Source organism: Bactrocera tryoni, chromosome 1, assembly GCF_016617805.1.
Source record: "Bactrocera tryoni isolate S06 chromosome 1, CSIRO_BtryS06_freeze2, whole genome shotgun sequence".
In the NCBI taxonomy this organism is placed as follows: Eukaryota; Metazoa; Arthropoda; class Insecta; order Diptera; family Tephritidae; genus Bactrocera; species Bactrocera tryoni.
The window spans coordinates 15655763-15679158 of NC_052499.1; the positions used below are offsets into that span (position 1 = coordinate 15655763).

At 36.6% G+C, this 23396-nt stretch overlaps 5 protein-coding genes across 8 annotated transcripts; 2 read left to right on the top strand and 3 right to left on the bottom strand.

The window, feature by feature from the left end:
• Positions 1 to 348: 348 nt before the first annotated feature.
• On the top strand, positions 349 to 3515 carry LOC120782425 (E3 UFM1-protein ligase 1 homolog). Its single transcript, XM_040114676.1, has 9 exons — positions 349 to 551; positions 609 to 807; positions 879 to 1349; positions 1448 to 1778; positions 1849 to 2299; positions 2364 to 2508; positions 2578 to 2743; positions 2819 to 3166; positions 3235 to 3515. Exons 1-9 carry the CDS (start codon positions 475 to 477, stop codon positions 3372 to 3374), a joined length of 2328 nt encoding a protein of 775 aa, XP_039970610.1. The 5' UTR covers positions 349 to 474; the 3' UTR covers positions 3375 to 3515.
• A 125-nt stretch (positions 3516 to 3640) lies between these two features.
• LOC120777353 (PAX3- and PAX7-binding protein 1) lies at positions 3641 to 9201 on the bottom strand. Of its 2 annotated transcripts, XM_040108612.1 has the most exons (14): positions 8842 to 9201; positions 8284 to 8687; positions 6828 to 7062; positions 6574 to 6753; positions 6088 to 6406; positions 5831 to 6020; positions 5625 to 5748; positions 5377 to 5565; positions 5149 to 5297; positions 4880 to 5084; positions 4478 to 4670; positions 4257 to 4416; positions 4025 to 4188; positions 3641 to 3959 (listed from the first exon to the last, which is right to left on the bottom strand). In XM_040108612.1, exons 1-14 carry the CDS (start codon positions 9065 to 9067, stop codon positions 3908 to 3910), a joined length of 2790 nt encoding a protein of 929 aa, XP_039964546.1. In that variant the 5' UTR covers positions 9068 to 9201; the 3' UTR covers positions 3641 to 3907. The 2 variants fall into 2 exon arrangements, with proteins under 2 accessions (XP_039964546.1, XP_039964557.1); XM_040108623.1 differs by lacking the exon at positions 8842 to 9201 and having other exon boundaries at positions 8279 to 8363.
• Positions 9202 to 9670: 469 nt separating this feature from the next.
• LOC120781749 (arrestin domain-containing protein 17) lies at positions 9671 to 13010 on the top strand. Its single transcript, XM_040113984.1, has 6 exons — positions 9671 to 9785; positions 11051 to 11206; positions 11360 to 11571; positions 11648 to 12019; positions 12113 to 12380; positions 12454 to 13010. The coding sequence occupies exons 1-6, from the start codon at positions 9671 to 9673 to the stop codon at positions 12603 to 12605; spliced, it is 1275 nt and encodes a 424-aa protein (XP_039969918.1). The 3' UTR covers positions 12606 to 13010.
• Positions 13011 to 13401: 391 nt separating this feature from the next.
• On the bottom strand, positions 13402 to 16129 carry LOC120781741 (sorbitol dehydrogenase-like). Its single transcript, XM_040113974.1, has 5 exons — positions 15854 to 16129; positions 15756 to 15789; positions 14996 to 15684; positions 13679 to 13800; positions 13402 to 13609 (listed from the first exon to the last, which is right to left on the bottom strand). Exons 1-5 carry the CDS (start codon positions 16127 to 16129, stop codon positions 13420 to 13422), a joined length of 1311 nt encoding a protein of 436 aa, XP_039969908.1. The 3' UTR covers positions 13402 to 13419.
• Positions 16130 to 19477: 3348 nt separating this feature from the next.
• LOC120782210 (sorbitol dehydrogenase-like) lies at positions 19478 to 22214 on the bottom strand. Of its 3 annotated transcripts, none has more exons than XM_040114368.1 (5): positions 21870 to 22214; positions 20710 to 20743; positions 19948 to 20636; positions 19761 to 19882; positions 19478 to 19697 (listed from the first exon to the last, which is right to left on the bottom strand). In XM_040114368.1, exons 1-5 carry the CDS (start codon positions 22083 to 22085, stop codon positions 19517 to 19519), a joined length of 1242 nt encoding a protein of 413 aa, XP_039970302.1. In that variant the 5' UTR covers positions 22086 to 22214; the 3' UTR covers positions 19478 to 19516. The 3 variants fall into 3 exon arrangements, with proteins under 3 accessions (XP_039970302.1, XP_039970304.1, XP_039970303.1); XM_040114370.1 differs by having other exon boundaries at positions 21941 to 21997; XM_040114369.1 differs by having other exon boundaries at positions 20706 to 20743; positions 21870 to 21967.
• Positions 22215 to 23396: the final 1182 nt, after the last annotated feature.

A 23396-nucleotide genomic window follows, 5' to 3' on the forward strand; every position in this document is an offset into this window, starting at 1 on the left:
GTATATAATTTACTACTCCAATTTATAAAATTTTTTGGTAAATGTGTGTAATATGTATACAATGTACCAATAAATTATTTAATTTAATTTTATATCTATTTTAGTCGGACGTAACAGTATTATTGCAGTAATATTATAAATATTAAGATTTCATTCAGATATTTGGCTGTATATGGCCAGTTGTAACCGACTTTTTTAATATAAAATACCTGTATATATATGTGAGAGCCCTAACGGGTTTCGAACAACTGCAAAATGATCTACAAGTCACGCACTTAATTACCTATGACAATTAGTATATTTTGACACATGTTACTTCTTCCAACTAAGAAAAGTTCACAATGAATATAATTGACGACGTGTTTATTTTGCTATTTCTCTAAAGTGTCTACGGTTGTGGCAAATAAAACTTGTTTTGCACGAAATATTAGGGATTATTATTATTAATATATATAGTTATTATATAAATTCGAAATGAGCGCTGATTGGGATGAAATTAAACGTCTGGCTGCTGATTTCCAGAAAGCCCAATTAACATCGACATTGCAACGGTATTTGCTTATAAAATAACTATACATAAATGCAATTTCACACACAATTATTTATAGGCTTTCCGAACGTAATTGCATAGAAATTGTTACGTTATTGTTGAAAAAAAATTTATTACAAGCCTTTTTCACCAACGATGGCAAAGAGTATATTACACCAGATCAATTGGAACGCGAAGTGCAGGATGAACTATATGTGAACGGGGGACGTATTAATCTAGTAGAAGTCAGCAAAACGCTCAATGTTGATTTGTCACGAGTTAGTTGAAAGCATTTCAAAGCTTTATAAAAATATTGTTATACTAACTGATCTCATTTTCATACCTATAGATAGAAGAAATTGCTGGTCGCATTGCTGAAAACGACCCTGAGATACATTTCATGTTGGGTCAGTTAATTAACGAGCAATACATCACACATATCGCAGAAGAAGCCAACGAACGCCTAGCACAGAAGGGCGAAATAACTGTTTCGGACCTGACACAGCAATTTGACTTGCCGTCCGATTTTTTGCAGCATGATGTTATGGAAAAACATTTGGGCAAGATCATACGCGGTCGGCAAGATGCATCCAATCCCCGTGTCTTTTTCACCCAGGCATATATTCAACGTTGCAAAGCTAAAATACGTGGCGCTCTCAAAGCTATTACTCGTCCAACCAACGTAGCAACCATTTTGCAACAAATCAATGTTCAAGAAAAAATTTTTCATTCTCTATTTGATGAGATTGCACCTGCCGGTCATGTGACATCGAAACAAACAAATGCACAATATATTCCAAATATCTACACAAAAATGCAAGTAAGTAAATAGTAAAACGAAAATCAATTAATATAAAACTAAACAACCTATTACCTACATTATTGTAATATACGAATTTGAATAATTTTATCTTCTAGGCAGACTGGGTAAATTCATTTTATAAGCAAAACGGTTTTCTGGAGTATGATGGTGTTGCTAAATTGGGTATTTCTGATCCGAAACAGTTTATACGGAAACAATTACCCAATGAGGACATTATTTACTTGAAACGCTGTGCAATTGGCACTAAAGTAATCGATCTCACTGTTCTAAGTTCATTAAATGAATGTAGTGCTACAAAAAGTTACATTGACTTGGCCACCATATTACCATCTAACATGTCAGAAGAAGACATAGAAGAGATATTTGAAACGATAATGGCAAGGAAAGGTGCCACGCCCGGAAATTTTGTATTCCTTCAGAGCATCGGTAAGCACAATATTGTAACTATTTATAAAAATATATATTAATAATGAATCTTTTCCTTTACTGCTGACAGTATTCTCGCAACAATATTTGAATGATCTTATACAACCCTGTCACGAAATGGCACATGCAAATGCCAAAACTGCAGTTGACAGCGGCATTTATCAACAATATCTAGCTGAAAAACAGCTATCAGGCAAATCAGCGGCTTCACAAGACTATGATGATGATTCCAAAACAGACAAGCGAGAGGAGCGACGCAAAAAGGCAGCATCAGGAAAAGCTGGTGGAGGTAGTCAAGGCCGTGAAACTAAAACTAAATCGACAAAAAAGCACCAACGCGGTGGACGTGGAAATGCAGGCGATAGCGATGATGAACAAGAATCACGCAGTGGTGCAAGCAAAAAAAGTGCAAAATCTTTCGAATTGGTAAAGTTGGCTGAAATTGTAAAAATTATTAACAAGCCTTTGGAAGAGGATGGATTGGAATATCTCTCAGACACCATAGCAGCACTGCATCATAGGTTCGTACTAGAGCAATGCGTAAACTTTTTTTTTTAAATAATTTATTATATTTTTAATTCGTAGTCAATTAAATCAAGTAGCATTGACGAAAGCACAAGAATTGTTCGAAGCAACACCACAAACAAATCGCAGACAAACGCATGCAGCAATACAAGAACGCATTAATACACTGCTCGTTGATTTGCGCTTATATGAGAAGGGTTTAAAGGTAAAGATAATATAAATTTTGTATTCCTTTTTTTTTGAAATATACAATAATGTTCACATTTCTGTACAGCTCCTACCGGCCGATGTACAACCGCAGGTGGTCAAATATTTGCTCAAATCGCTTGGTAATGACATTTGTAATGAATTGACCGCCTATATCGCCAGCGAATGCAATTTAAATACGAAAATAACCAATTTCAATGTTGATCAGCGCAACAAAATAGCACAAGAGTGTGGTAAGTGCAGAATTTGGTACTATTTTTTTACCTTTTTTTTATGGCACCAATTATTTATTTGCCTTCGCACTATAGATCCAGAATACAAGGTAGCCTTATTGGAAATCAACAAAGCACTAAATAAAACAATAGATGACTTCGTTTTGGCTACTGAAGCCGTATTAAGAACATGTAGCATGATAATTAAGAAGGTTGATAAGAAAAAGGATCGTCAACTTATACTACAACACAAAGAGAAGCTGCTACAACAATTACAGGAAACTGTAGAGCCTGCGTTGGTGTTGCACTTGGCTTCCTTAATATTGTTCACAACAATAACGGGTTGTATAATACACGCTTCCGGTAAATTCGTCGCACAGATACTCGCTTTCATACGTCCCCAGTTAAGTAATGAGCAAAATGAACAACTTATGCAGTACCATGGTGAGCCAGAGCAAGCACTTTCTTATCTATGTATATATTCACTGTGCCCAACCGTTCTCTCTTAACAGATCTTGTTTTGAAATTGTTGCAAGCGAAGGATGACAGCGACGAAGCGAAAATCATAAACGAGCAATTACAAAGTCTACAAAATGCCATTAAGGATTTGGCGGCGAGCTATGAGAAGCCTGGTACTTCCAAAACTGAATGATTAGTAGTAATCTAATTAAGTGTTCGGTATTCGCATTTTTTATATAGAGCAAAAATTTTAACTGGGGTTGCTAATTTTTTAATTAGAAAAAAAATTTCAATTCGGTGTTTGGGCGTAAAAATTTAATAATTATTTTTAGCTAAGATTTTAGGAGTTATAAAATAAAAAAAAAATTTAAATCAAATGCTAATTCAATTACTTTTTTATACATTATTTATATTATTTGCAACCCTGTTTTATCATATGCTTTATTTGCAATAAAGTCATTTGCGAGATGCTACTAGTTATCGTTTTTTATTTATTTGGTTATGGAGCGACGAGTTCGAATTTCACAATGCTTAATTTTAATTAAAGTTTTGAAAAAGTTCCTACAGCTAATGAATTAAATATAATATATAATTGTATAGCTAGATCAACTACAAATATTTACATAGTGTGTATTCTACAAATTAAGCTGCAGCGTTGTGCTGATTTTAATTGTAAGCGAAATGTCGCTGCTGCAAACTCGTTTCAGTACACAAATCGTGTGCGAATTAGTAGCTATGTAACCGTTGCAGTATTTGTTTTGCTTTATCACTAGTTTGTCTGGAATTAAAACATAATATTGAATTTGAATTTTGGTTTTCCAAAGATTTTCTCAAAATATTTACATAAAAAGTGGATTATTTGCATCGAATGCGTCCAAAGTCTGTTTGATGTACGCAATTAGTAACTGTAAATTCTGCAATGTCTCCGAATCCGGTTGCAACCAAACTGTTGGCAATGTATTAACTATGATGTAGGCTTTAGTTATTGCATCGTTGGCTGTGCAAACCTATAAATTTACAAAATATGTTAAAAAAAAAAATACAATAATGCTATTTTTAATCATTTCAAACTTACCCGCATTGCAAGCAATAGATAGCGATTGAGTAATAAACCGATTGCCATTTCACGCAAGGGTTTATCTGCTAAGATACCCTGCCAGCTAAGAAAATTTCGAAACAGTTTTAGTCCGCTACAAAATTGACGTTGGAAAAACGAAGTTTTTGCCTCTTGTACTCTGAAAATTTAAAATAAATGTTGATTGAGCTAAGTTATGGTGTGTGGCTATTAATATTTACTGTTTGGGGAATATCGGTATGAAGACATCGTTTTCCAAAGCTAGCTTCATTTTTTCTAAAATCTTCTCAAACAATTGCTGCAACTGTTTTGAACTATCTTTAAGTGGAAAATCCCGTGCCAAACGATTTATAAAACCAATTAAACGTAATGTCTGTGTTGTTGATAATGGATCCCAGCATTGATTCACAATATCTGCGAATTAATTTTAAAATCTTATTATTTAAAATATATTATAAAATAATATATGAATTTATATAAATGTAAATGTTTATGTTTGATTTATTCATACATATGTACATATATATACATATATGATTAGCACAAAAACCGCGTCAATTCCGGCACCGTAGAACCGGCTGGTGTGGGAATTGATTATATTATATAACTATATGCATGCTTACCTGTCATTTTGGGTAGCACAATTTTCTCGATAATCGTTGGCACCAAATTGACATCGGGATCAAGTCTTAAAGTTGCTTCGGTTTCATCCTCACCACCAGCATAAAGCATACAAGCTGAATACCAGTTCATTTTCTCAATATCTTTATATTCATCGAGCAGTGGGGACCAGGAGAGCATTTCCAAACGCACAAGAGGACCAAGAACCTAACGTGTTAAAAACCAAATATTATTAGAATACATGAATTTCTACAAAAGCTTAACAACTCACCTTAGGCAGGCATATACTAACAAAAGCATCTTTGTAGGATTCAATGTCAGTTTTGCGCCAAGCATAAAATTTCATTAATATCAATTCGACTTTATAAAAGTCATCATTTACATCATTAAATATTGCCTCTGATTCCTTTTGTATTTGCTCTATTTTAAATAAACATAATGGTAATTATATAAATATATATTTAATACCGAAAGTCTGAAGTTCAAGCGGTAAAACTACCTAAGTTAGTTTTCAATTGCTCCTGGTAGCGATCCGATGTCTCATCATCACTAGACATGCCATCCAAATGTGATGTCAGCAGTTCATTTTTTTCACGTTCACAACGACGACGCGTACGTCTGCCTTCGCGCTCCGCGGCACGTCTAATTTGCTCCTCCGATTCGGGTGCACGGCGTGAGCCAGCAGGTTCTGAAAAACAAGTAACTATTGTAATACAATAAAAACTTTAAAGCACTTTTCACATATACTTGAAGCCTCTGCCATTTCCTTTGCCTGATCGCGCACATCCTGACGGCGACGCTCAATGAGAAAGTTTTGATGCTTTGAATATACCAGTAAAGTGCGTTTCTCCAATTCATTGATTGTTGGTGTCTGTAGTGCATTTGGGTTATATAAAATATTAACATTGCATTGCAATTGTTTTAGAAATGTAAATAAATGTTAGTTTACACACCTTCTCCGTCAGACAATCCACCAAATCGGCAGCGTAGCATTTAAGTTCTTGATAAAAACGGTATTTAGCTGCCGCTGTTGGCGCTTTCTGCGTACAATCTAATTCCTCTAACTTTAATATCTTCAAATCATTGACTATACGTTCAATATCACTCAAGTGTTTTTGGTTAACTTCTTGTAATTTCGTTAAACTGTAATGTAAGCAAGAAAGGTTTCAGCAAACTCGCTTTATTACGTTGGCTTATACTAATAACTTACCGTGTACGTATTGCATCGTGTATCTCCTTCGGTGTGCGCATAGAAGCGGCCTTAATCTTTTCCTTTTTCGGCTTCGTTGACCCGCTCAATATTTGTTGAGGCTTCTGCAGAGCACTCTTAGCATAGGCTTGTTCCAACAGTGTCGAAGTCGATTGTTGTTCTGGCGCATATTCTAATGCATTGGCAGCTGCAGGCTTTATCATGAAGCGTGAGAGCACCGCGTCATGTTGTGCACTCACCAATTGGGCGCCGGTTACACCTTTACGTATTTGTTGATTCTCCCACTCATGCATTTCGCGATCGGAATCTTCATCGGAATCTAGGAGTAGAAGTAGAAAATTTTGGACTTCCGTAAATTGTTGTTTCGAGCATAGATTTTATATTATTTCTTTTTTTTGTGTGTAAAAAACCACAATTAATAGAATGAGAAAAAAGTGCGTTGGCTTTTAACTGGTTTTTTTTTTTTCATTGCGCAACGCTACATACAATCGTTGTTTTCCACGGCGTAAAATTGTTCACGTCGCTCTTCACGTTCCTTTTTGGCAGTCGCAACTGTCATGTCCATACGCTCTTCGTCGTCAGAATTATCACCCTCCACATCTTCACGTGCCAACCGGCTGCCTTTCTTCACTGGCTCTTTTGGCTCCTCGACTGGTATAAAATCACCTGCGTGTGCATGAACATTTATTTGTTAGTAAAAAATTCAAGTATGATTTCTGTTTAATCGGAAGTTAACTTACCTTGTTCTCGCGCTTTCTGTCGACGTTTCCGTGCAGCGTGTATCATGGCGGCATCGGGTATAGAACCGCTTTCTAACATTTGTTTTAGGTGTTCAGGCTTTGAAAAACGATGTTTTCCCTCACGCTCATCTTCATCTGCTTCGGGTTCATCTTCGTCTGACATGTCGTTGCGACCAGCACAAATCGCTGCGCGTCCATTAAGTATAATTTCTGGTTCAGATTTTTTAACAACAAGCTATGAAAGAAAAGAACGATGTTAGTACATTTTAATGGTTGTCGCGTAGCGGATTTTTAAATAAAAGCGAAAAAAAACAAGAGATGCCAACTTATTCTTAGAAAACATTTTCCAAATAGCCTAAATATATTAAAATTAATAAATTTTTTCAGATTTCTATTAAAATAAACAGGACAGCATAGAAAAAATATAAAATTCTATTTTGGAACCTAAGCAACACATAGCTGATGAAATATAAACATTAAATATATGCTAAGTATTTAAGGCCTAAATGTATGATCATAAAAGATCATTCATGAAGTTTTTGAAATGAGACTGGTCTGATCATACTAAATGGGTAAGAGGTTAGTGTTTAAGAAGGGCCGTTATAGATATCATATTGGTATAAAATATATAAAGGTATATAACTTTTTTTAAATACAATGAATTTACGCATCTCTTTCAATAGATATATTTTTAAAATAAAATCTTTTTAGTGTTACTTAATAAATTGGCAACTCTTAATATTAGTTTAAATAACGTTTAGCATTATATAACAGCATTAAACAGCACATATTCGTTTTAATTAAGTAAAATTAAAAAATAATGAAAATGCATATGTGCTGTTTTGTTACTTTAAAAGTTAGTTTTGTAAATATAAACAATAATCTTAAATCAAAAACTACTGTGTACATAAATATTTTAACAAACGTCTTACAATTTTATACAATAATTTAGGCAATCAATCATACAGTCCGAAAGTATACGCTTAAATCGCAAAATTTTATATAATTTATAATGATAAATATTTCCCACTTAAAATTACTACGTTATGTTAAATATAATAATTTTAATTGTCATTAAATACTTTTTTATTACATTTTTAAAGGAATCATTTCGTAATCAAACGCTGCCAAAATATTTCCCCTACTTTTTGCATTTTTCAAAAAAGGTAAAAGAAGTTAGTTACTTAAAAGAAATCTTATTCAAAAAATTTAAAAACCTGCTTTCTGCAAATCTTACAACCCGTTTTCCCCATAACGGACATTGTTACTTTTGTCAGCGACTACGACATGATTCCCCGCTTTTTTCTCATTTTAATTTGTTCGAAAACGCCCCCATGTACAATGTGTGTACAGAACGTTGCGTGAAAAAAGCTTTTGAAGATTTTCTTCTTTTTTTTGTAACTTGTAATTTTTTATACAAAAAAACATGTAGGGAAATTGATAATAATAACCTTACCACAAAGTCGTCTGTGCGTATTTCTGTTTGGATACTATCAGATTTTTTACTTTTACACTGTTCAACAGCAGATGCTGAGGCAGTGCCTAGGGACTTTCCGCTTGATGCTAATGCTGTTGTACCCTTATATTTATTACTTGATGTGGTAGTGGAACCTAAATTGTGAGAATAAATACTACTGCCGTTAGTAGATTTTCCATTCTCAGAACGTTCGTATGACTGTCGTTCACGTTGTCGTCCAATGGAAGCACCACCATCACCACAATCACTGTTACCAAAGTCTAGAGATGACTGTGTATTATGGCGTTCCTCCTTACGCTTGCGACGTCGCTCTCGATCCAACATGCGCATAATTTTTTTACTGTTTGACGACTTTCGCACCTGAAATACCTCGGTATCTTCCTCTGAAATTTATATAAATGTATATATATATTTTAATATAAACGTGTGTACTTTCGTAATTTAATTAATTTAGTGATATTGATTTTGCATTATCGACAATACAACTAAGCAAATATCAATATACATGTATGTATGTACATACAACCTAAAACTTACCATCGTCTGCAAAACTTAATAGAGCCTTCGTTTTAGGTTCTTCGATTTTATCTGCTTTATTGGCAGATTTTTTAGGGCCGCCGTCTTTACTTTTTTTGTTATTTTGCAAAGATTGCTCCCCATCGATCTCCATTTCCATATCATCCGCCGCATTTTCATCCTCTTCGTCTAGAGCGCTTGAAAAAACACGCCTTTGTATTTTCTTTGGCTTACGAAATAACGACATATTTTTCGGTCTGAACCGTACACGAAGCACCACTTTTATTTTAAATGTTAAATAAATAAATCGAACTTTTATATGCAATAAACTTAAAGAAAAAATGAATTTAGTACGTCTGCAACAATTTTGCAGTCTTTATATTTGACGTTTGTACAAAGCAATGTAAGTAGGGTTATCGAATCTCAATATATTAAACAAATAACCGTGCCAATTCTACTTTATGTGTATTTGGTAATCGGATGTTTGTTACACGCATTCTAATATTTTAATTGCCATTTGAATATGAAAGTAGCAAGCCCACATACCAAAAATTTGTAGTATTCTTTACAAGTATTCTTCAAAATATTTTTAGAAAAAAAAGCTTTTCAGGAAAAAAAACTCTTGTCATCGAGTTACTGTGCCAATTTCGCCTTCGAATGGGTAAAGTACGGCAACACTTGCGAAATCATTTGCTTTAACGTCTGCTACCACAGATGTAGGCAATGTTGATTAGTTGGGTGTGTTAAATAGTCCAGTGCTTTCAAGAGTAAAATTCTTATACGAATCTAAAATTAAATTTGCCATTCGCATTCAATTCTAACTTGAATTTATTGTGTTGTGCCAGCTAAAATGGGACTTAAAGGTTGTGAAATTCAATTAGATAATCCATGGAACACATACTATGCGGGACAAACCATTAATGGACAAGTGAAATTGACTTTTGATTCAGCGAAAAAAGTACGAGGTAGGATCATCGCAAATTATACGTACACATCTGTACATACATATATGTATGTGTAGAATTGAAAATAAAAATTTCAAATCTCACAAAGCTTACGGTTGAAATGATGGAAAGAATGTTATATTAGTTATTTGCGAATTAATACAATAGTATTACTCATCTATGACGACATAAGTTGAAACGTATCGCATCATTTTCGTTCGTGATGCACTATGCATCTATTATTAGAGGCCATTGTGAAACTACACCACCTCCCTATTTTGAATCAGCAATAGCCGGCTCTAACGCACAAATACATTCTTATTCTTACTTTGTGTGCCCAATCACTTCGATATGTCGAACGATTGCAGAAACTTGAAAAAGCGGTTTCGTCCCGTATTTTTTGTTACTTTTTATTACCTTTTTGTTTATATGAGACTGGCAGTGACCCCTACAGCACCCAAATTCCTACATACTTAGTTATACACGTATCTACATACGTACGTATGCCTATACTATATTTATTTATCTGTGCTAATGTGATATATGTATATTCATAAATACAACAACAATTTAACATTCAAATTTAGCTTATTATATGCGGGTGTCCGTACTTGTTTGCCATACTTGAAAACAACCATATCAATATTTTTACATACATATGTACATACAACACAAACTAATGTACAAAAAATCCAGACGTATTCGCATACAAATCGCACTTTCGCCCCAAATGCACAGTGGAATTTCAAGTATTTTGTGTATTTCTAATTCTGCTGTTACATACTACGCACACATATTGTTGGGTTAGCTAGTCGTGTTGTCACAAAAATTAGCATCCTATCTCTGTTACTGGTAACTCGATTTAATTTTAAGTGTACCCTTTATTATAAGTTCAAATTCTTGCACTCAACGTTCTTATTTGTAATTTAACAGTATATTTTGCTGTTTATAGAGATAATATGTTATCTAAATTCTAATGAGCATTATTTCTTTTGTGACGAACCACAGTCAACGAATATTGTGAATCAAGATGAGAATGATGTCATCTCACTTAGTTGACATGCTTACACACAAACGTTTATGTATGAGTTGCTGATCAGTATTAAGCATTGCTGTGGTGACAGTGAAGTAATACCATTGAATTATTAATAGAATTTGCAAAAGGGAACAGTCGCTATTTAATTATTCAAATTGTATAAATGTTTGTATACACATAAATATATATATGTATTTTTGTTTTATGTTTTTCTTTTTACTTAAAACATATGTATTTCGATATCCTTCAGGCATTATAATTAGGTTCCTGGGCGAAGCCAACACTGAATGGTCGGAAACAAAAACCGTGACCACAAGCGAAGGAAAGACTGAACAGGAAACGGAAACCTTACGCGGCCATGAAGAGTATTTCCAAATACAATACTATCTTTTGGGCGGAAAGAATAGTAAGTAAACAAACGAATAAACAATAAATAAATTTAAAATGTATAAAACAATTCATTTGCTGCATATTGCTTATTACAATCAGCCTAAAAGTATGCAACATCTTATATTCTGTGCCACAAATTTGCTAATTTTAAGTTTGCATCTCAATCTAGGTTCCGAAACTGAACTCCCAGCTGGCACGCACACTTACCCCTTCACATGTGCATTGCCGCCTACATTACCCTCTTCATTTGAAGGTGAATTCGGTCATGTACGTTACACTGTTAAGGTAACACTAGATCGTCCATGGAAATTTGATCAGGATATGAAAATGGCTTTCACGGTAATCTCTCCAGTCGATCTTAACGTCAACCCACGTGTAAAGGTTAGTGACATTGTTAAAAAAAATTAAAGACTATGGATATAAATTAATAAATATCATTTAAAAAAATGTCATTTAGGAGCCATATAAGCTGGAGTTGGAGAAGAGTTTTTGCTGCTTCTGTTGTCGTTCTGGTCCATTATCGGTAATCACCACCGTGCCGGTGACTGGCTACGTATCAGGCCAAACAATACCAATCACTTGTGAATGCGATAATGCCAGTAATGTTGGCATCACATCGGTTAAGTTTATTTTACGCAAACGGGTCACGTTCCAAGTAAACCAACCGCGTGCGGAAAAGAAACAAAGCAAAATTACAATATCCGAATTGAGCATTGGCCCAGTTGCGGGCGGCGAGACACGCACATTTACGCAACAATTGGAAATACCAGCACTGCCACCAACAAATTTACTCAACTGTGGAATTATATCGTTGGATTATGACTTACATGTAAGCTTAATGGGTTTGCAAGCGCATACTCATATATAGCTATATTGTTTTAATAATATATTTTTTGTAATTAATAATATACCTACATTCTAGATTGAATGCGACGTCAGCGGTCCGCATCGTAATTTATCTGGTAACATACCAATTATTCTGGGTACAATTCCTTTGGCATCATTCAAGCCACCGGCACCCTATACAGATGTGCCGGCGCAAATACCATCGCAGCAACAACAAGATCAAGATCCATCACTGGCACCAACGCAGCCAGTTAGCCCTGCTAGTCCACCAAGTGATGGTGCGGGTGGTGCGCTTGGCTGGAATGTAGCCGACAGCGCCGGTGGGCAGCTATATCCAAATATACGTAAGTGTTATGAATGATACAAATAAATAAAATGTACGTAATAACATGTACGTGCTTTTATTTACCATTTCAGCGCCACCACAATTTGTCGAGACACAGTTCCGTGCGCCAAAAATCACTGGCATTGAGGATTCGGAGCACACAACAATTGTTGGCGATGCTAATTTTGCGCCACGTTATCCAACGTTCCAGTTCAATAATGCGACTGCACCACCACATCACTAAAATGCGGTGCATGCAAGTGACAGTGGCGCATAAGCCAACCATAAGCGACAGCACAATGATATTAATTATTTACACAAGTCTATCTGTTATAATCTTGTGATTTACCATCATATAATCGCACAAACTAAGCATTTATTTGTTTCGCTTTGATTTCTTTGGAGAATTGCTTGAACAATTCAAACAAAAACAACGCTTCTATTTTTCACTAGTCTATTATAGCGTACATTTGGCTTCCGTCCGCAGTGCTTGTCAAATACAGTTAATTTCAACTAGAAAAAAATACTTAAAATAAGTAATAAAATAAAGACGAGTGCCTAGAAATAAAATCGTTAGCAGCTCAACAATTATTAGCTTAAATTATTGTAGTGATTTGTATGCCAACTAAAAGTGAAAAGTGAATTTTTATAACAATTTGATATTTCATATGTATAAAATTAGACGAAACATACAAGTATCGAAATTGAGTTATAATACTTTATAAACGAAATTACACACACTCTCTTTTATTTTAATTTCTATACTACATACAAATATACTACATATACATAATTATGTGAATCTCAGCTGTTTGAACGCACATTTTTATAGTTAACGCATTTCTGATCTGTTCATTAGTGAATAATTGCCAAGTTGAACAAAGCTAAATACATACTATTTTACATATACATATATACACACATAATATGTATAAATAGTTGGAAAATTTTTATTTTTTGTAAACTCTTTGTTTCTCTAAGAACATTTGTTTTACATTTAAGTCAAGAAAATTTTTATTCAAATATACTCGCGAAATTTTTAATACAACAGCGTTTGCTTACTTGTCAAATGGTTTTTTGTTGTTTTTATCACGTTTTTGCACATGTATAAGTACTTTTATAGCATTGCCCTTTCTATGACGGGACGTGTCAAAAGCTTCAATAGTATCTTTAATGTCAAAATGATGCGTCACCAGCTTCTTCACACCCGTGTTCTTTGTAGCCACTAATTCCAAAGCAGATTGATAGCTGAAATGCATATAAATAATAAGTAAATATATTAATTATTAGTAAGTATTGTATATGCACATAACATACTCATTGCAGTAACGGAAGACACCCTTCAGATCCACCTCCCTTGTAAGCGCTTCCATTAGAGGAAACTTTATGTCCGCCGCGCCCATGCCGGTAACTGTGCATATGCCACCAGAACGTGTGCACTTGAAATGTATAAAAGTTATTTAATTTTGTTTATAATATAAATGCCTAACGAAAGACCACTCGCCAGTAGTGAAGACACTTGAGACCTTGCTACTCCCGAGCTTCACACACCACCCCAGCCTAGCAAGCCACCAGCATGGCTTCCGAAAAATGCACAGCACCGCCACAGCACTTAGCATCATAAGTGTCCAGATAGTTCATGGCCTTAACCAGAAACCATCCTGCGAGAGGCGATCCTTGTAACATTGGACTAGTCAAAAGCCTTTGACACAGTCAATGACACAACTCTACTTGAGAATATCGAAAAATCTACGTTCCCTCCAAGACTGAAGAGGTGGACTATGAACTACCTAGCGGTCGTTAATCATTCGTACTATTTCGAGGTAAAAACTCAAAACTGAGAATAATTAAATAATGTGTTCCGCAAGGTGGTGTCCTCTCCCCGTTACTGTTTAATTTCTACATCTCGAAACTCCCGCAACCACCAGAGGGAATTTCTATCACCTCGTACGCTTATGATTGCACGATAATGACGTCTGGAAATGGAATCAATGGCATGTGCTGAAACCTAAATGGCTATCTCTCCGACCTTTCTCGCTTCCTCATTGTACGGAACTTCACTCCTCACACGACCGCGATTATTGTCGAAGTACAAAGCCGCAACAAAATCCTCAAGTCCCTAGGCGGCACATGGGGAAAAGACAAAGAAACGTTCTTGGCAACATATGTACATGGCAATCGACCGGCCGGTCCTTAACTACGTCGCATCAATATAGTCGCCTGGATGCAGTGAAACGCAGACAGTGAAGCAGCAATCATGTCAGATTACTGCACTTCGGACTACGACAGAATGCCACTTGATGTTAAGAAGCATAATGAACTCCTCTCCAAGCAGTTTCTGCTGCGGTGCTTTCGCAGAAATCATCCCTGCAGTCACCTGCTTGTAGCGGAACCGCCTCCTAGGAGTATCAAGAGGTCCTAAGACAATACGCCGACCAGACTTCGTACGCAACTAACTTCAGACATGCACTGACCATCATTCACAGTGGGTACATTAACACCTTTACAGCCTCCCTCTCAGTGAATGGCGTACTTGGAATCCAACCACCACCCATTGCAAACGAAGAGCTCAAGTTGCCGCGAGAAACGAGAGTGACCCTTGCGCAGTTGTAATGAAGGAAAAACTTCGCTTACATAAATGCCCAGTCGCACTGCTTGTTCATTGCCCACACAATCGATAGTTCTATCTGGCCTAACTCCGATTTCTTTAATTAATTTCTTGGCTGCTTCTTGCACATCCATATCTTTGCACACCGTCAATGCGTGGGTCACACCCAAATCCATTGCCACCTGAAGTCGTTGCTCATTTAAATCGAGAATTGTCGTCGAGGCAGCACCCCATGCTTTTGCCACAATATGTGTCACCAATCCTATAGGACCCGCACCTATGATGAGTACATGCGAACCGAGCCGAACTTTTGCGCGTCGACACGAAGCTACACCAATCGATAATGGTTCCAGCAAAGCACCCTCCTCCATTGTCACATGATCGGGTAATTTATAGCAAAAATCCGCCATATGATTGTAATAGCGACGCAAATTGCCATTATATGGTGGGTTGGCGCAGAATTTCATATGCGGACATAAATTGTATCTGCCCTTCTTGCAAAGTGCGCATATGCGACAGCATTCACCCGGTTCAATGGCGACACGATCACCCTCTTTCAAATTCTTAACACCTTTGCCCAATTTTGCGACAATACCCGAAGCTTCGTGTCCCATAATTATAGGTTCTTTCAGCACAAACGAGCCGACTCTGCCTTTTGTTAAGTAGTGTACATCGGTACCACAAATACCCACTGTGTCCATGGCTAGCAGTGCCTCTGTGAAATCAAAAATATTTTATGTTTATGAAAATGTTGTAGACAAAGCGATTTGAGTTTAAACCACTTACGTCCTGGAAGTACTTCTGGTATAGGGGTTTGTTCCTAAAATTAAAAAAAAAAAATCAAAAAATCAGATATAAGAAACTCTAATTTGGAGTTCGCTTACCAATCGCAAATCTTCGATGCCATGCAGCACTGCGGATAGGTTATCTTTTCCATCTTTCTTTTTACCTTTGCCGTCAGTACCGCCACCACATGCAGATTTTTTATTATTTCCGATTTTCTTTGACTTTTTAACTTTGCTGTCGGAACCACTACCACATTTCGAACTGAAACTTTGTACGACGTCTCCAATAGTTTTAGGCATTTGACGTAAGTGGAAGGCAAGCGTTGGTGCAACACATTTGAACGAAGCTAACGTACGATATTGACCCAAAATCATGTTTAATTTTTTAAAAAAACGTTTGTATTTAATTTTAATTTTTTTTATCCAAATTTAGTTATTTAAACTTTATTGTTATTTTTAATGTTTTTCTGAAGTTACACAAAAATTTTGTAAAGAAATAAGTGAAATGAGAGACTTTTAGAAAGTTACTTGATTTGTACTCATGATTCAATTACATATATGGGGTGAACCATTTCTAGGTTCTCTAATTTTTTGAAGAAAGAACTCAGAAACTTCAAGTTTAATGGGGAATGTTAACTATCATTTCATACGTTGACTAGTAACTGGCGAATGACAAGCGTGATGTTTGGCTCCAAGGCCTGAATCGAAGCAGGATTGACCGCATAGACTTCGGACAATTACATATTCCCACAGGAAAAAGTCTAACGGTATATCACACGATCTTGATGGCTAATCGATCGGCCCAAAACGTGAAATTATTTGCTCACCGAAGTGTTATCTCGATAAATCCATTGATTGATGCGATTGTGTGGGAAGTGGCGCCGTATTATTGAAACCAAATCTCGTCGAGATCGCGAGCTTCAATTTCAATCATGTAATAGCCGGTTATTAAGGCTCGATAACGGTCGCCATTGACAGTTACGTTCTCACCGGCATCATTTTTGAACCATTTTGATCTTCTTGGAACTTTTCAAGTGCCCATAGAGCGAAGCCGTATCGACTCTCCACGGTCTTCGTGTACACTCTCAGTTATGACTTCTATATTTTTTTCACTGCGTGCTGGACGTGATCTATCCGGTCGCATATTATCTAATAATGAATGTTGGGTCTCAAGATGGGTGATGGTGTTGCGAATAGTACGCTCAGTAGGCCGTTATGTTATGTTAAAAGTTGTGATATCTAGTGAAAAAGTATAAGCACTGAACCTTTGAAAAAGTTACAGGATTGTTTTGGGCCTACTTTATCACGAACACAAGTATTTAAGTGTCACAAAGTATTCAGTGAAGGTTGAGAAGTCGTGGAAAATGTATCTCATGCGAGTCGTCCATACAGCTCTGTTAATCACAATAACAAAAGTAAAAGAAACAGTGCTTGAAAATCGTCGTGTTGGCATCAGAGAGATAACATCTCAAAAGCCCAGTTGGCTCGACTCAACCATTTTGTTTAAAGTTTTGGCAGGAGGAGCGTCAATGCTCGACTCTTACCAAAAGACCTGAGATACGAAAAAGGTATGCTTGACAACGTAGCTGAGCACCCTACGTGCATCAAATACACCATTACTGTTGGCGAGATGTGGGTTTATACTCATTATATGAATATTTGGATTCATTGTTGCTTAAATTCGCTCAGGCGTCCATTTTGAAGGCGATAATAAAGATTTGTATTAAAATATATGAATACATTGTTAGTCCGCATCAACTTAGATTAGATGGTACATATGTAACTATAAAGCCGAATTATGAAATGCCTTAAAGCATCAACTACGCTACGTCTTATTTCTTTCAAAATGATTTACAATCTCTTAAGCTATGAATATGTCAAACTATCGTCTTGTACTTTGGATTATACGTCACTGTTTATTTGATAAGAGAATTGCGCAACATTGCTCATCATTTAAACACTGGTTGTTTTTTGACACTGGAATCAGCAACTTTACCCCATTAACGACAGCATTCAGAGAAGACTCAACTGTTGAAGTAAATGCTAGTGAATTAGTACTAAAACTTAATACAAAAACATTCAATGGCTCCATGTGAATTAGTTTAGCGGTCGAAAGACAAAGCGTATTTAGCTGATGTTTAAAACAATTCATTCAAAAATATAGTAACTAGTCTTTTGGAGTCAACAGTCTCAATTTCAACAGTTAAACATTCTTTTTTTTGACTTCTATTGCACGCACTTCTTCTTCACCGCAAGCAATGTCATTCCAATCGTCTGAAAAGTTAACTCCAAAAACACTCGAAACGAATCAGTATTTATAGACCTAACACCACGAAAGCTAGAAGTATGAGGTTCGAAAAGAGCACATAGTATATACATACATATATACCAAGCCTTCCGTGAGCAAGGAAATAAATGAATGAATTTGTATTGATGCTGAAGAAAAAGCTGGTGCCAGATTAGAACGATGGGCCGGTAGTAACCATTGATCTCACCGTCTTATCCAATTATAACAGTTGGCAGATTTTATTGAGTTAAGAACAGAAAAGTTAATATACTTTGTCCATATTAAATTTTCAGATACGACACCGGTATGGGTGGAGTTGGCAGAATGGACCAAAATGTTAAGCTTATCCGATTGGAGCCAGAGGCAAAAATGTTGGTTTTCAATTTTTACGCGGCTTATCGATGTTTCTATACAAAATGCTTGGCTGCATCATCGCAAATCTGGCTCAACGCTCTCACAACTACAGTTTCAGCAAGCTAAAGCAGATAATTATTGTACCACGTTGGTTATACCAAAACCGCCCAAGGGATTTTGAAACCCAAAAACTTAAGAAGAAGTTCATTCACTTCATTTCTGTTAAACCAGCTAAAAAACGGCGACGGCAAGAAAATCGCTGCACCTCCTTGACGAGACGAGTTGAAATCCGGAATATAAATCGATAATTAAATACGCCAGAGACTCAACTAAGGTCTCATGCAGTCATGCAATCTTCTTCAGAAATATTGGAAACATCCCACCGTTTTTCCAGAAAACTGTACCGTTTCTTATTAGAATTTCTGAGTTAGCTTCAAAAGTAACATTGTTTAGTATATCAAATATTCAGAAAGCAACAATGTTCTATTTGTACAATCTGGTTCTATACAAGTTCTAGCAGCTAAAAAATTGCAACAGAGTTGATTACCAGTAATCACTACAGGTTAGGCGTTCTTATCGTATACGTATGTTTTTTTATTTATACTGTTCTTTTACATACATACATATATACATGTCTTTAAATTTTTATTATTGTCGATAATCTCTTGACGTATTTTTTGACTTTCATTGACCTACAGTACCGCTTGATATATTGACATAGGCGAGAGAAAATCCCAGATCTTCTAACTTGACCTATAACAATAAAGCTCTTAAATGACAGTGCGTAGTTGCAACAGCAATATTTTTATTGGAACGGACTTGTGATTAGAAAACAAAGTTTTTTCTCGACTATGAATAATGATAACTTCCGATGTTGCGGCTCTTTTGTTGTTCGAGAGAAACATTTTGTAAGAATTGTAAATTACATCGCATAAACTGGAACGTTAGTTGTAAGAATTTGTCCTCGTAAATACTATAATAAGTTTAAAGCCAGAGCTTACTTTGCGTCGTTGCCGTAAATTTTGCAGCCTTAGGTAAAATAAAGTCTTTGGCAGCGATGTTTTAGACTTAAAACACAATTATTTTCTAATTTTATACCACATTTCTTACTTTATTGAAGTTCACTTAGATTTATTATTTGTGTCTCTGGGTTGCACGTGTATCATGACTTTGATGGCGCCACCGTGTCCATGGCGTGCAGTTTCGAAAGCCTTCGCCGTCTCTGTGATGTCGAAGTGGTGAGTAATCAAGCGTTTTACATTCACCTTACCGGACGCAACTAGTGCCAATGCAGCCGGATAGCTAATAACGGATATAAAAATTTAATTTTGATATCAGTATATATCTTAACCGATTACAACTCACTCATTGCAATAGCGGAAAACACCACGTATATCTACTTCTCGCACCAACGCATTTATCAAGGGTACTTTCGACTCTGCGCCACCCATACCTACAATAACAACGCAACCGCCTGAGCGTGTAGCCTAAAAAAATAATTATTCATTTTATTACTCCTACTCGATATTGATAATCCATATATTTCACTTACGAAAACGCTCAAACGTGTGGTTGACTCGGCACCGCAACAATCGATCGCTTTATCGGGTTCAACACCCATTATTTTATGTACCTTTTTAGCCAAATCTTCAGCGCAATCATCTTTGTTGACGAGTAATGTATGTGTGGCACCCAATTTCTTAGCGACATCCAATCGCTGTTGCACCAAATCTGTGATCATAACCTGTACGGCACCCATGGCTTGCGCGGCTGCTAGTGTTACCAAACCAATTGGACCAGCGCCCAATACAAGTACCTTCGAACCGAGGCTTACACCAGCACGTCGACAAGCATGTACACCACATGAAAGTGGCTCCAACAGCGCACCCTCCTCCATAGTCATATGATCGGGCAGTTTGTAGCAGAAATCGGCAGCATGTTTATAGTAGCGTGTGAGGTTACCATCATAAGGTGGTGTCGCACAGAATATCATACCAAGGCAGAGATTATATTGGCCGGCTTTGCAATAGTTGCAGTAACGGCAAGGCACGCCCGGCTCACAGGCTACGCGATCACCCACCGCAAGATGTTTTACTTTTTTGCCCACTTTAGCTACAATGCCAGATGCTTCGTGTCCGATGATCATTGGTTTTGTGAGCACAAAATCGCCAATGCGTCCATGAACTAAATAATGTACGTCAGAACCACAGATGCCTACACAGTCCATTTTCAAAAGCACTTCTAAGGAAAATAAACGAAATTTTCAATTAGATTTTTGAATAGTTTGCACTAAATATTCGTCCGATATACCAACCATCGTCAGCAATTTTTGGAATGGGGCGTTGTTCCTGCAAAGTAAGGGTAAGAGAAAGCATAAATTATTACTTATACTACTTATAATTAACTGATTTTAATCAAAAAGTGGCGTAAAATGTCTAATGAAATATGCTAGAAGTATTCTGAATGCGATCCTTAAGCCAGTTTTGCCTTTATTTACCAGTCTCATGTGGGTACAAAACATTCCATGGAGCATGCATCAGCTTCTTTATTGAATATGGTCGAACGAAAGCATGACCGACTGCCCAATCCAAAAAAAGGGAGACCCTAAATCTGCGCCAACTACTGTGGAATAAACCGCCTCAACATCGCATAAAAGGCTTTACCGAGCGTACTGTGTGAAAGATTAAAGCTCACCGTCGACAAACTGATTGAACCTTATCAGTGTGGATTTAGGTCTGGAAAATCAACAACCGACCACATATTCACCATGCCAAATCTTGGAAAATACCCGCGAAAAGAGGATCGACACACACCACCTCTTCGTCGATTTCAAAGCTGTTTTTGACAGCACGAAAAGGAACTGCCTTTATGCCGCTATGTCTGAATTTGGTGTCCCCGAATAACTAATACGGCTGTGTAAACTGACGGTGAATAAAAGCTCCGTCAGGATCGTAAAGGACCTTTCCGAGCCGTTCGGTACCAAACGAGGCTTCAGAAAAGGCGACTCCCTAACGTTCGACTTCTTCAATCTACTGCGGGAGAGAATAATTCTAGTTGCAGAGCTGAATCGAGAAGGCACAATCTTTTATAAAAGTCCGTCGATGATATTGATATTGTTGGCTTCAACACCGCCGTTAGCTTTGCTTTGACCACTGTAAAGAACCACTTTAACGCCAGTAAAGAAGAAGATTACGAATTTGAGTTCAAAACTTTTTCATCACGTACAGCGATTTTTGTCATACTAGTTAATGGTGGTGGTTTGACCCCAACCCAAAATTTGGAAGAAACTGCCTCTAACATCACAGTCGCAAATGTTAATTAAAAACACTTGCCGACCCTACGCTCTACCAAAACTGTATATCAACGCCGTAAATACCCAATATGTTCATGGCGAGCAGTGTGGAGTCAAAAATAATTTGTGTTTGTGTGAAGTTTTCTTATTCCGTTTTGAGAAATCGCTTTAAGTTTGCTTACCAGTCGCAAATCTTCGATGCCATACAGCACGGCCGTTAGGTTATCCTTTTCATCTATCTTTGATTTCTTACCTTTGCCATCAGAGCCGCCAGCACATTTCGAACTGAAGTGTTTTACCACGTCTCTAATAATTTTTGGCACGTGACGTAAATGGAGGGCAAGCGTTGGCGCTACACATTTGAGCGAAGTAAGGGTGGAATATTGACCCAAAATCATTTTTGAAAATTTAAATCCACATTTGTATTTAAATTTTTTTTCTAAACTAAATAGCTTGAACTTTAAATTTGATTCATTTCGTCTCTATTACTATTTGCTTTTTTTGTGAAGACTTTTGTGATGAAAAGGTTTTTATTGAAAAAATTAAAATGAAAAAGTTTTATAGTGCAGCTTGATTGATAGGTTGATGTGCTCATAAAATATTTACCATTTGCTTGAATGACAATAACGGCTTTCACTATTTATAGATGAAATTGTCAAATAATGGACATCTGCTGTTATTTTGAATAGGTCTAACACCTTTCATTTCCTTCACCACTGATTTAATTTAATATGATATTCTTCATCGGGTTGTCGTTACAACGGGGTGTCGTACTTGACAGCATTGATAAGTCTTCGCCAGTCGTTTCTCAACAAGTCATTGAGAGCACTACGGCGTCAATTGGAGATATAGAGTATTGCCAGGTCTTCAACCTGATAATTCTAACATTGACTTTGAGTCCTCATTTTCTTCTTCGGCCTTCAAGGAGAATCGAATCGCTAGGATTCTTCCGTTCCGGCAGCATGTCCAAGAAAACGCAGCCGCTATGTCCATAACGCCATCATTCCATTGAATCAAGCATCAAAGTTATCCAAAAAAAAACAGAACCTTTCTCTCGCACGCTCCTTACGAATGTTACTAGCTTTTCGTCATCGTACATGCTTCCGAACAATACAGCGAACGGACATTATAAGTAGCTTATAGAGCCTTAGTTTAGAGAGCGGACTCCACTTTTTAACTGGCTGCTCAGTTCTTGATAGTCTTCTCCTATCCTATCTAATTCTCCGATTGATTGATTACGTCAGCCGTAGTTGATTGTATTATCCTTTCACTGCCTCGAAGTTATAGCTATCAACAGTGACGTGTTATCCCAGCCGTTTTGTCATTGGTTACTACCAGACCTATCTACTTCTGCCCTGCTATTGCTACCGACTAGGTTGATATCGTCGGCTTAGCCTAATAACTGATGACTTTACAAAAAGAAAGTACGCTATTTGCCAAACTGAATATTAAGCCCAAAGGAGTCAAGTTCGTTTTGGAAATATAACATATCTATGGTATTCAGTCGCTTCTCTTCCATAATTGTAAGTTACTGTTCAAAAGCCGTTAAAATGGACATAAAATTGTATGAGAAAACGTGATCTGAATTATAGCGAACTTTTAAATAGATTACTGATAAAAAGTTCCTCTAATTTATGATCAAATATTTAAGTGGATCTCAGGCATCCTCCATTTGTATTAAGCCATCAAGATGTCTTCTAAAGAGGAGG